General features: G+C 43.3%; 1 protein-coding gene across 23 annotated transcripts in view; it reads left to right on the top strand.

Annotated features, from left to right (window-relative positions):
• Nucleotides 1–12,389, top strand: part of TTC7B (tetratricopeptide repeat domain 7B) — a 274,722-nt gene that overhangs the window by 162,131 nt on the left and 100,202 nt on the right. For all 23 annotated transcript variants that reach the window (XR_012416059.1, XR_012416058.1, XR_012416057.1 and 20 more), the window contains 2 exons: nt 4,400–4,472; nt 7,162–7,322. Coding sequence is in view for 20 of the 23 variants with exons in the window: in XM_073998071.1 (XP_073854172.1) it covers nt 4,400–4,472; nt 7,162–7,322 (234 nt within the window). In the remaining 3 variants the exon portion in view is untranslated. The remainder of the gene's footprint in view (nt 1–4,399; nt 4,473–7,161; nt 7,323–12,389) is intronic.

The raw sequence follows: 12,389 nt of genomic DNA, 5'->3' as shown, positions 1-12,389 counted from the left end.
AAATCCCACTAACCTAACTGATGATATTGCAGAAGGCTAACCTAAATTAGAAGTTGTGTGAAATATAGAATGTTTTTCAAAGGAATGTTTTTCATTTTGTTTCAAGTACACAGTAACTAGGACTATTCTAGTGAATTGCAATCCTAACCAACATCTTTAAGGGAAAGATTTTAAGTAAATAAAAATGATTTGTATTACTTCTTAAATGTAAATGGATAATTTAAAACTACTTTGATGAGAAGTACTTTCTCTACTATGTATTTTAAATATCCTCCCCACAATTCTGTTTATACTAATGTTTTGCATTTTTTGTTTAAAAAGAAAACACAATTCAAGAAGGGATGGGGTTGCAGATATAGCACAAGAAAGTTAACTCTTAATTATGACTGGAACCATAATTCAGAAATATTTGTTCTCTAGTGGATCCAAAGAGGTGATTTTTGAAGACATCCAGGTTGGGCGGCTGCATCTGAATGTGAGACCCTCAGCTGTTCCTACACTCATAAGCTCAACCCAAGCAGCTGAACCAATTCATTTGCCCTGTACAAAAGTATAGTGAAGAAGAACACAATATTGTTTGCAAAGCTTCTGAAGATGCTGAATTGATCTGAGTTGCTTCTTCTGCAGGCTCTCACATCCTACTGAGAAAAGCAATCCTGAAAACAGTTGAGAGCGCCTTTCATTGCATGGCCCACAGTATGCATCAAGCCTGGTGCTCCAGGAGGCAGGGGTGGCATGGTGGTGGTTGTGTTTATCACTCATTGTGGCATAGGGTACACAGTCTTGCTTTGTTTTCCCCTTTCTCTCCTAACTCGAGTTGAAGTGTGGTATGATTTGTGCATATAGGGTGATGAGCCATCCCAATCTCTTGAGGACTGAGTGGTTTCCCAGAACATGGGACTTTCAATCCTAAAATCAGGAACATCCTGGACAAACCAGGACAAGTTGGTCACCCTCTGTGTGTGTAACTAACGAGAGATTCCTGAGCAACAGATTTAACCAGGGTTTGCACTTTTAAAAAAACTTAATGCACGAATCCAATGGGCCCTGTAATCAGGACTGAAGGGGAATTCAAGGAGAATTGGCTAAACAAGGCAGCAAGGTGACAGTGTACAAAGAACGGGCTTTGCAATCATGTGCTTTCCACTCCACTCTGGCTTTCTCTCATTTACTGGCTGTTTTTGGACAAGAAGCTTAATAGTTGATAACTTCACAAACTGTAGTTATTATTGTTACAAGATATATGCCTTATGGACTAGGGTCAACATTGATCAGCCTTCTCTATATTCTTGGTTCAGCTCTAGAGAATGTTGGAAATGGAATCTAGGAGAGCCCTGGGGTAGATGCCACAACATCCTTGGGTTCTAGCCAGGTGATCTGGGAAGCCCATGCGACCATGTGATGCTTTCCAGTAGCAGCCCAGCATGCCTATCTCTGGGCACTGCTCCCACTGCACTGTCATGATGGTCATTTTGGGTCTCTCCCTCTGGAGTGGGGGTGGGAGCTCATCAAGGAAAGGCACTAACATGATTCATCTCCATGCTCCCCAGAAGTTAGCATAGGCCCTGGTGTCATATTAGAGATACTGCATAATGTGGATGCATGGATGGATGGATGGATGGATGGATGGATGGATGGATGGATGGATGGATGGATAGTTGGATGGTGGGTGGATGGATAGGTGGATGGGTGGGTGGTTGGATGGGTGGATGGGTGGGTAAGTGGATAAAAGGATGAGTGGGCTCTTCTTCATCGGAGAGACTGAATTAATCATGTGGAGGTGCTTTGAGATAAGGGAAGCGTTTTGTGAGCATCCCTGTGGTGACATTTTTAGGTCTTTTAGGTATTTCTGAGCAGTCTAGCCACGTATTCAGTATATGGGCACGGGGTTTCTGAGGCTGCTTTAGATTCATGTACAGACTTCAGAAGGCTTGCAGTTCTTCTGATTGCTGATGTCCTTTCTCTCACCTGCCTTGCCTGAGGATTTCTGTCCTGCGAGTTGCCTGTGGCATACCGAAGGGGCTTTCCCACAGGAAGCTTAGCTGCTGAAGTTGCTCTGTGGGAAGCAAGTATTTCAGCATCTACTTGAGATCAACACAGGGAGCTTTTTCTTGTTTTGTTTGGCATTTTCCTTATTTCCTTTTTTCCTTCAGTGGGTAAAGTGGTCAGTTGAATTCATTAGCCAAATTGTAGAAATAAGGTTTTTAAAATGTGTATGTTTCAGTTGTGCCTCATTAGAAATTTGGCAGTTGAATATGCATCATTAGCCAAGTTGGAAATCCTTCAGATGTTGCCCTAACGCACTCCAGAAATACCAAGATCTCTAGCACTGCTGGTTTATTCCTTTCACGGTGCTGTGGTTAACAAAGAAAAATCATTTGATGAGGCCAGCATGGGGTCTTTAGCCAGAACTGTCTTTATGCACACCCTCAACTCAAAAGATTATTGCCAGCCCTTCAGTTGGTTGGTGTTGCATAGAGGCAACCATGACTTGATTTATTTGTGAAGAATATGAATTGAACTGAGAAAATTATAACTCTAAGAAATTCTTTTTGAGAGTTGTATAAACTTTATTATTTGTGAAGGAAGATAAAATAAATCAAAAAATTTCTTCATCATTGTGTATTCTTTTTCCTGAATAATTATGAGAGAGAAACCATGATTTTTCAATCTCACTGTTATAAACACCAAAGAAAAATATTCTTTGATGTACAAATTCATGGAAAGCCAATGTTTGTAAAATTTTAAAAGTTGCTACATACTAAGTGGACTTTAGAAATAAGACATTTAGTAGCTGGGCGTGGTGGCTCATGCCTGTAATCCCAGCGTTTTGGGAGGCCGAAGTGGGAGGATCACTTGATCCCAGTAGTTCTAGACTAGCCTGGATGACATGTCGAAACCCCATGTCTACAAAAAAATTTATAAATTAGCTGGGCGTGGGGAGCACGCCTGTGGTCCCAGCTCCTTGGGAGGCTGAGATGGGAGGATCGCTTGGGCCCTGGGAGGTTGAGGCTGCAATGAGCAGTGATCATGCCATTTCACTCCAGCCTGGGTGATAGAGTGAGACCCTGTCTCCAAAAAAAAAAAAGAGAGAGAGAAATAAGACATGTGAAAGGATAACACAGGCAATATCAGCTTCAGCCTCTTCAACTAAGCTAAGAAAGGTCCTAAGGCTATGTCTTGAGGCCAAGTGAAGATTCCCCTGACTGAAAGTCTAGGTGCTTTGCTCTTAAGATTAATATAAGGACAGAGATTAGCTTTGCCTTACCCTGGACCTGCACATGAGCTACTACGTTTGCATAAATAATGCCCTAAACTGGTGGACTTAGCATATTTTCTGGATGGCAAACACCTGGGAGGCTTATTAGCTCCCTTCCCTGCAGCAGACAATTCAATTAAAAGACCTTATTATTGTAGAAAGCCATCTTTGGCCTGTTTGCCACAGTTGAATCCATAATGATTTGGTTTTCTTTTTCATCTCAAATTTGTTTTCTGCTGGTAGAAGAGCCTCCTTTAATCACAGAATGTTGACAGAACAGCATGAAGTTTTGTTTACTATCTGGATCCCACCTAATTAGTCTGCTCCATGGTGCCTTTTAAAGAAAGTAGAAGTTTGTTTTTCTCTTCCCAGCAGACTTAAACACAGAATTATGTCTTGTACGTAGTTACATTTGAGTTGCTGATGCTGAAATAAAAATGACTTCCACATAGAAGCAGAGAAGACCACATTGGCAATCAGCTAGGAGGCCAGTATGGTCCCTTCCTGTCTGATGTCAGTTCTTAAAACTGAGCCTGGTGTCTCACCACACTCTTACACATCACAGTTATCTGGAATAAATCAGTGAACGGCATGGAATTTTGTAGAAGCTTCAAAAGACTGAATGAGTGTCTTTCTCTTCCCTTTTTTCACCAAAAACCAAAACCTCATTTTATAAGCAAAGCTGGGTCTTTGATTTTCATATGGTTTCTCTGAAATCTAGAAATTTGGATAAAGTAGCATTAAGGAAGGCCGAGCCAAACTTAACCAAAGCAGCCATTGCCTTGCCAAGTGCACACATGGCTTCACTGTGTCCCAGCATGACACAGGGGCCCATCTGCTGGGGAGATCAGGCCTCAGGGCCTGTGGATTCTTCACCTCGAGGCCCTCTGCAAAGCCGACAAGCTGCGGCTGCCATTTTAGATGCTAGACAAAACGCGCTCCTGTACCTTTACACACTGGTAAGAGGGAAACTGTTTACATGTGTAGGTGGACAAAGAAGAAGAGTTTAAATGAAGCGTTACATAGTTAAATAACTATGGGGCCTCAGTATAAGAATGCAAATGTGGAAAAGACTTGTTTGATAGGGAAAGTAAAAATGGCTTCCTCTCCATGTACTAATAGCCATATATACTTTTTCAGGGCCCACAGCCTGTCACCCACAGATCACCAAGCAGCTTTCTACTTGGCTCTGCAACTTGCCATCTCCAGACAGGTCAGTTTCTCTAGCGTTTCCTATGCTTGCTGCACTCTATATCTTGATACAACTCCTTCAGCTCTTCAGTTTGAAATGATAGGTGATCTTCCTTTATTCCATCGAGGCTGACCTGGAGCCAGGAACCCTTCTCAGAGGTTTCAGCAAAGAGCCTGTTGTTTTGGTTGGTTTGAGCATCAGCTGTGAAGACGCAGGAGTTCCCGGCTCTGCTGTTGGACATTAAATCCACACAGCTGGAGGGCCCAAGCTAGGGTCAGATGGCAACCTGGGGAGCAGCACATGGCATATACCCTGAACCCAGGAGTCATCAGAGAGCCTTTGTCCCTTGCCAACAGGAGCCAGGTAGCAGAACCCAGTGCTGAGCTGCATGGTGGGGATTTAGCCACTGATTGGGGTCTGGTTATCATAAGGGTATCATTGACTGGCAGGAAGATGCCAACAGGCAGAGACAAAAGAACCAGGTCCTTTACAATACGTGGAAGACATGAACAGTTTTCCGCTGTGGCTACTCAAAAAAGGGGACTTAACACTATCTCCTTGCATGAGGGGCAAGTTTTGGCAGCCTTCGTCTTCCCCAAGGCAGCTTTTAGATGTTGCCTCTGCCATTCCCGAAACCCTCCTATCCCCTCCCAGCTGTTCTGGGGATGTTGGCCACATGCCTGCCCACCCACCAGGTGCAAGACACTGGTGGTAACCCCAGCACATTCCTGAGTGCTGACTGGGAGGGTGATTCAAAGGTCAGCTCTCCAGACATGCCATTCCCCTGGCAGGCCTGGGCTGAGGTATGCACCTGTCTTCCTGGTTGCTTGGGAATGGCATTGAGAAGTGGCTTCCATTGGCAACCTAGGGACAGAGGAAACCAAGATACCGCCCCTGTAGAGGTCCTGTCACCTGACTATGGCTCACAGCTGGGCTTCTGCAGCAGGTGTGGGCATTGATTGACCATCTGATCTCTCCCCTACGCTGACAGCTTCTCTCACCTTCTCCATGAAGCCTTCCTCCTGTAGCAGCCTGTACTTCTTCCTTTTGCCCTGCTTTCTTGTTCAGTATCTTTCTCACTGGACTGTAGGTTCCAGGAACCCATGCCCGTCGTTGTCATTGCTTTACCCTGGCACTTGGAATGCTGCCTGGCATGTGTTCACCACTCAGGAATACTCGCTAAATGAACAAACCAGCTTTGAATTCCTTCAAGGCATCATTTTGATCCCTGTATCAGTTTGTCCCTGGTTGCCCTGATCATCCCTGCAAATCAACATCATGCCTATGCTGTGCCTTTCAACCCACCTGTCAATACCAGGTTGAGTGCTGTTCACACAGTAGGCTGTCACCTGGGGAAGGATGAGTAAATGGAGCCTTGTGGGTGTGGCAGCAGCCTTTGTGGGCATGTGGTGTCAGAACACCAGAGCTGCGAGGAGTGTTTACCTGCTTCCCCGGGGCAGGGGGGCGGTTTGACCAGGAGGAGAGGAGGACAGGAATCACTCTCTTGTCAGACACTCATAGCTGGGTGACCTTGCCCAAGCCATTTCACCTCCCTGGACTTCAGCTTCCTCCCTGTAACTGAAGGATTGGGGTGGATGGTCTCCCTTCCAACCGTGAGAGCTGTGATTCTATGGTTCCAAAGCAGAAAGCCTCCACCAGCCAGCAGTTATAACCTAAATCCTTCAAGAAAAGAAGTTCGTTGAGGAAAAGTAATTGGTTTGGGAAGAGAAGTCATGGCCTTCTACTATGGAGGGAGGTTAGTGAGGGTTTGGGAAAAAGCAGGAGAGCTAAGAAGAGGCCCCACAGAGGACTGGAGTTGGAGCAAGACGGGAAGGCATCTGTGGGATGGTTGTGTAAGAATGCTTCAGTCCAGAGCTCTATTTCAAAATCTAGCTTTGGGTTCTAATCCTCCCTGGTTACTGCCAAACCTGCACGGAATCCAGGGCGTCAAATACCCATTGTGTGTGCATTTTATCAACCCTTGTGCTTGGATGATTTTGAAGAAAGTCTCGAACAGCTGTTGCATTTAAAGGTTCAGGTTGTGTCTGGTCCTACATGAATTTGGACACATCTGCTTTGCATGTGGCATTGCAATTTGTTTCTCAATCAACTTATTTTGGGCTGTAGTTTGGAAAGGTGTGGGGCCTTTGTTTGTTGTTTACTGTTTTGGCATGTTTCCTTGATGTCTAATGGAGGTCCAAGACAAAGGAACCTGCAAAGAACCACAGGCCTCTGATCATTTGGAAAGCTCTGCTAAAGGTTTTATAACTTATTAAGCACTTTAATTTCAGTAATACTTGAAAAAATGAGAACAGTTAAGCTAAGGCAGTTTAATTCCACTAAAAACCTCTGACACTTTGTATGTGTCTCCACTTAGAGCAAAATCATCGTGAGCATAATCAGAGTAGATCAGTTTTGTGGACAGAACGAGAAAGTGTTTACTTAGGGAAAAGGGAAAGACTTGGAGCAGCATTGGCAGCTATGTAGAGAAACAGGGTCTCCTGTATCACTGTGTCACTCAGAATGTCTCTCGAAGGTGGCTTCCATTTTCGTATTTGTGGTTAATATCCTGGGGCTGCCATAAAGACTTGGCTTAAAATGCGAATGAGGCACAACGTGAAACAACTTGATATTTAAAGAGAATCAGACATTGAAATGATGGCTTCTTTTATGTGTGTGTAAAACCTTTTTTGGTTTTGTTTTAAACCAGATCCCAGAGGCTCTGGGGTATGTCCGCCAAGCTCTTCAGCTTCAAGGTGACGATGCCAACTCCCTGCACCTCCTTGCCCTCCTGCTGTCAGCACAGAAGCATTACCATGACGCTCTGAACATCATTGACATGGCCCTGAGCGAATACCCAGAAAATTTCATGTAAGTGATCCTGGGCTTCAGTTTTCCCTTACTTGGAAGTTATTAAATTTACTTCTTCCCCTGCCTTCTCTCCAATCTGTCTAAGTCCCTCACCGACACCCTGGCAGTCAATAATATAAAATTCCCTTTACTGTTATTTCTTCCTGATATTAAAAACAAACTTAGGGCTGGGCGCAGTGGCTCACGTCTGTAATCCCAACACTTTGGGAGGCCAAGGTGGGTGGATCACCTGAGGTCAGGAGTTCAAGACCAACCTGGACAATATGGTGAAGCCCTGTCTCTACTGAAAATACAAAAATTAGCTGGGTGTGGTGGCGGGCGCCTGTAGTCCCAGCTACTTGGGAGGCTGAGGCAGGAGAATTGCTTGAACCTGGTAGGCGGAGGTTGCAGTCAGCCGAGATCGCACCACTGCACTGCATTCCAGCCTGGGCAACACAGCAAGATTCCGTCTCACAAAAAAAAAAAAAAAGCTGTTAGGTCATCCTAACGTAGCGTTATGTCATCCTTATTTATTTAAAATACTTTATCCACTCTTTCCCAATGTGTACCATTGGAACACATGAGACAATTTTAAATGGACTGTGGATGAACACTTTAGTAATTATACGTTCCTTTTTTTTTTTTTTTGAGACGGAATCTCACTCTGTTGCCCAGGCTGGAGTGCAGTGGCATGGTTTCAGCTCACTGCAACCTCCACCTTCCAGGTTCAAGCGATTCTCCTGCCTCAGCTTCCCTAGTAGCTGGGACTACAGGTACCTGCCACCACACCCAGCTAATTTTTTGTATTTTTAGTAGAGACGGGGTTTCACCATGTTGGTCAGGCTGGTCTTGAACTCCTGACCTCGTGGTCTGCCCTGCTCAGTCTCCCAAAGTGCTGAGATTACAGGCATGAGCCACCGTGCCCAGCCTAGTTACACATTCTTAAATGTACGTTAGAATGTAGTGATTTGGTGAAAATTATTGCTCAGGGGGCTATTAAGATATTTCCAAGTCAATTTAAAGAAAAATAACACAGATATACTTGGATATGGCAAAAGTGATGTTAAACTCCAATGGGTGAAATTTCGGAAACAGGGCATTATAGCTTGTTTGTCCTAAGTTACTGAGGGCTTGTTCCACTAGGTCTCAGTGATTCTCCTATTTTAGGCGACTGTGATCGAGATACCTTCCCTCTCTGTGTCTTAGTTTTACTCTCTAGGGAATGGAAGTTCTTAAACAATGAGTATTATACATCCCCTAAGAACTATCACTGTAAACTGTCTTATGCTAGAGTCATCTACCTACCTTCTCATCTTTCCTCTGAATCACTGTAATCCATTGCCCGTTGGTTAGGCTTTGTTGAGAAGGACTTTGTGTTTTGGGCTACTGGGTTACCATTTCATCCTCAGTGTCAGTAGCTTAGTAACCAGTACACAATGTCCAGAAATAGTAAACATTCCTGCACGCTGGAAGGTTCTGATTGTCTACGGAGTTGCAGGGTCAGTAATGGGGCAGGGACTGCTTGGGGTTGGGGAGAAGGGAAAGAATGTAGAAGGTGGCCCGGGGTTGCTCTCTTCACTTTCGGAAGTAAGTGCAGCCACAAACTAAGTGGGTCAGCTCTGGCTTTATTTCACTGCCTCATCACCTCACTGTGTTTTTAATCAGTGCTTTTCAGCAGCTCTCCTTGGAAAATTGGTTCACACATTTCCATTACAAACATTTCTTTGTCTTCAAGTGAAAAGGGCACTTCTCCCCATCCAGAGAATTCTTGTTATAATCCAGGAAACCTCTGACTAGAGATTTCTTTTGTAGGCTCAGCTATTTATGCAGAGTGAATTAAAGAGCTTTGCTGCAGTGTTTTACTTCTTGCAGATCTCCAGCTTGCTCTTTTGTACACCATCTATATTTCTGGATTTTACCCCAAGCTGTTGATCCTTAAAATGGTTAAAGCACTTTAAAAAATATTTGATCTTTTAACCATCGATAAATACAACCCGATACAATTGAATTCAGTGTCTCTCATCAATATTTATAAAGCGTCATTCCCTGTCTCACCCTCGAACACACACACACACACACACACACACGCTCTTTCATTAGGCATTGGACTCCAGGGTATGGTTTCTGCTTCCACAGCCTAGGGTATCATCCAAGAGGAGGCTTATTAAGCTAATAGCCATACCACATGGTAAGCAGTAAACAGTGGTGGCTAATATGGTAATGCCTCCAAGTGACAGCAGCTGACAGCCTTTTCAAGTAGTAGAAGTAAGGAACAGCAGTAGAGATATTTGAGGAATGCAAGGCTGTTATTTTAATGTTAAGCCGTAAGCTCAAAAAAGCAAAGCATATGGCAGCAGGTCTGAGAGCAGTCCGTGACTTGTTTGCTTTTTAAATATTTGTATTTCTTTGCGATGGGAAACTTCTTCCCAAGAATACTTTATTAAAAGTTGAGGCCAGATATAATCAGTGGATCCCATGGTTTCTTCCCAGCCTGGCCAAAACATTTCAACACCAACCTAAACAAGACTAAGTGGGCACTTGTTGCAACTGCCATGTAGTGTCATCTGTTTGTTTGTGACAAGCTTGTCTGCAGCAGAACCATAGACTGCTGAAGCCTGGGAGTGGAGGACATGGTTAATGGGTAGTCAGGCCTTGATGGAGGTTTTGATGGAGGTAAAACCTTCCCTCCGTGAGGGTCAGCTCCGTCCACCTGTTGGGCAGTTACCAGAGGAGACAGCTGAAGGCCCTTGGAGGAACAGCTGGTCCCTCCAGCGTTACCTTCCTGTCACCATGAAATGATAAATCTTGCTGTTTAAGTACTTTGAATAAGCTTAACAGGGTCCAAAAAGTTCTAAGCTGAGAGGTACCAACTCAGCCACTTTGTCACTCCAAGCAGGGCCGAGACAACAGTAGAATCAACAATTGAGAAGATGTTTCTAACTGTAGGGATTTGTGAGAATCAGGAATTCTTTCTTCAGGGAACCCCCCAAATAAGCTCACTGCTCTGGAGAAGCAGGCATTTTTGGAAGTGTTAGAGGGTTAGTCCAGTATGGAAGGAAAGGAACGGGGAAGGCTTTTTTGTAGTGGTTGAGAGCACAGGCTTACAATGGGACAAGTCTAGTTTAGAACTCCAAATCCTTCCCTTTTACGTTGTGTGACCTTGAGCAAGTCACTAAATCTCTCTGAGTCTCATTTCCTCATCTACAAAATGTGAATAATAAAATATCCATCTCAGAGGGTTGTGGTCAGAATTGATTTAGCTAGTGCATTTGAGGCATTGTATCTGGTAATCACCTAATAATTGGTAGAAACTCATATTTCTATGACTATTACTACTGATACTACTAAAGTGTGTTCAAATATGGTATTTTAGAGTCCTTTAGAATTTTTACTAAATATTGAATAAAATCAAATGAATATTTATTAAATATATCTAAAATCATACAATGAACGTATGTGTTTGCCTATTGTTAGTTTAGGAAAAAGAACATTAATATTACCTGTGAATTTCCTGTGTAGATTTATTTATACATATATACTTACACGTATCTTCAACATGTGTATGTATTTCCTATGTATATGGATTTTCCGTGTAATATTGCCAATGACTTTTCTCTGTATCCTGTCCTTTTGCCTCTCGCCTGACAGGTTAATCACCATTCTAAATTTTTGTTAATCATTCTCTCATGTTTCTGTACCATGTATATTGTGCTTTTTTCTTTTTCTTTTTTTTTTTTTTTTTTGAGACAGGGCCTCACTCTTATCACCCAGGCTGGAGTGCAGTGGTAGAATTGCAGCTCACTGCATTCTCAACCTCCCAGCTCAATGGATCCTTCCACTTCAGCCTCCCGAGTACTGGGAGCACAGGCGTGTGCCATCATGCCCAGCTAATTTTTGTATTTTTCGTAGTGATGGGGTTTCACCATGTTGGCCAGGCTGGGCTCAAACTCCTGAGCTCAAGCGATCCACCCGCCTCGGCCTCCCAAAGTGCTGGGATTACAGGCCTGAGCCACTGCCCCCAGCGTGTACTCCTAAATAATAACAATTGTGTTTTGCCTGTTTTAAACTTGTGGTAGAAAATGGAATCAGACTGAATATGTCCTTATGCTGCTTGCGTTCATTGCTTAACATCCCGTTCCTGAGGCTCCTCCTTCTTGCACACAGCAGTGACTCGTTGGTTTGCATGAATGAATAGTATTTATTGTGTAAATGCACTAAGATTTCCTTACTTAGTCTACTGTGAATAGATACGTGGGTTGTTTTCAGGTTTTGGCTATTATGAACAGTGCTTGTAAATATTTTTTACAGGGCTCCTGGTGCACACGTTCAAGGATTTCTCTATGAGTGAAATGGTTAGGTCATAGGATGTGCGTATCTTCAACTTTACCAAATACTTCCAAACTGTTTTTCAAAGGGGTTGTGTTAGTTTACACTCCCATCAGCAGCGCCCAAGACCCCTGTGGTTCCATACACCAATACTTAGTGCTGCCCAACTTCGTATTTTTGGCAGGATGGTTGCTGGTAAATGATGTCACCTTGTGAGTTTAAGTTTCGTGTCCTTCATTACTAATGAGTTTGGACATCTTTTTATTTGTCTATTCGTCATTCAGCTTTTCTCTTTTGTGAAGTGTATGTGAAATTCCTTCTTTTTTGTTGGATGGTCTTTTTCATTGGATGGTCTTTTTCTTAATAATGTTTCTTTATATATTATGGTTACAAGTCTTTTTCTTGGTTATACCTGTTGCAGAAATCTTCTCCCAAGCTGTGATTTTGTTTGCTTTCTCTTCATGATGTCTTTTGATAAACAGAAGTTCTTAATTTTAAAGTAATAGAAAGTAGAAGTCATTTCCTTTATGAACAGTACTTTCTATGTCTAGTTTAAGAAACCTTTCCCTTCTCCAAGATCACGAAGGTAGTCTCCTAAATCATCTTCTAGAACCTCTTGTGTGCTGTCTTTCACACTGAAACCTAAGGGCCCACCTAGAATGGACTGTTTTATGTGTGTATGGTATGAGGGAGCCAGTGTAATTTTCCCCATAGGATATTCAATTGTCCCAGCATCAAACGCTGAAAAGATTCTGTTGCTCC

This window comes from Macaca fascicularis, chromosome 7 (genome assembly GCF_037993035.2).
Source record: "Macaca fascicularis isolate 582-1 chromosome 7, T2T-MFA8v1.1".
NCBI classification, from domain to species: Eukaryota; Metazoa; Chordata; class Mammalia; order Primates; family Cercopithecidae; genus Macaca; species Macaca fascicularis.
Note: the sequence above shows the minus strand (reverse complement) of the source record. Positions and strands in the feature narration are given on the sequence as shown.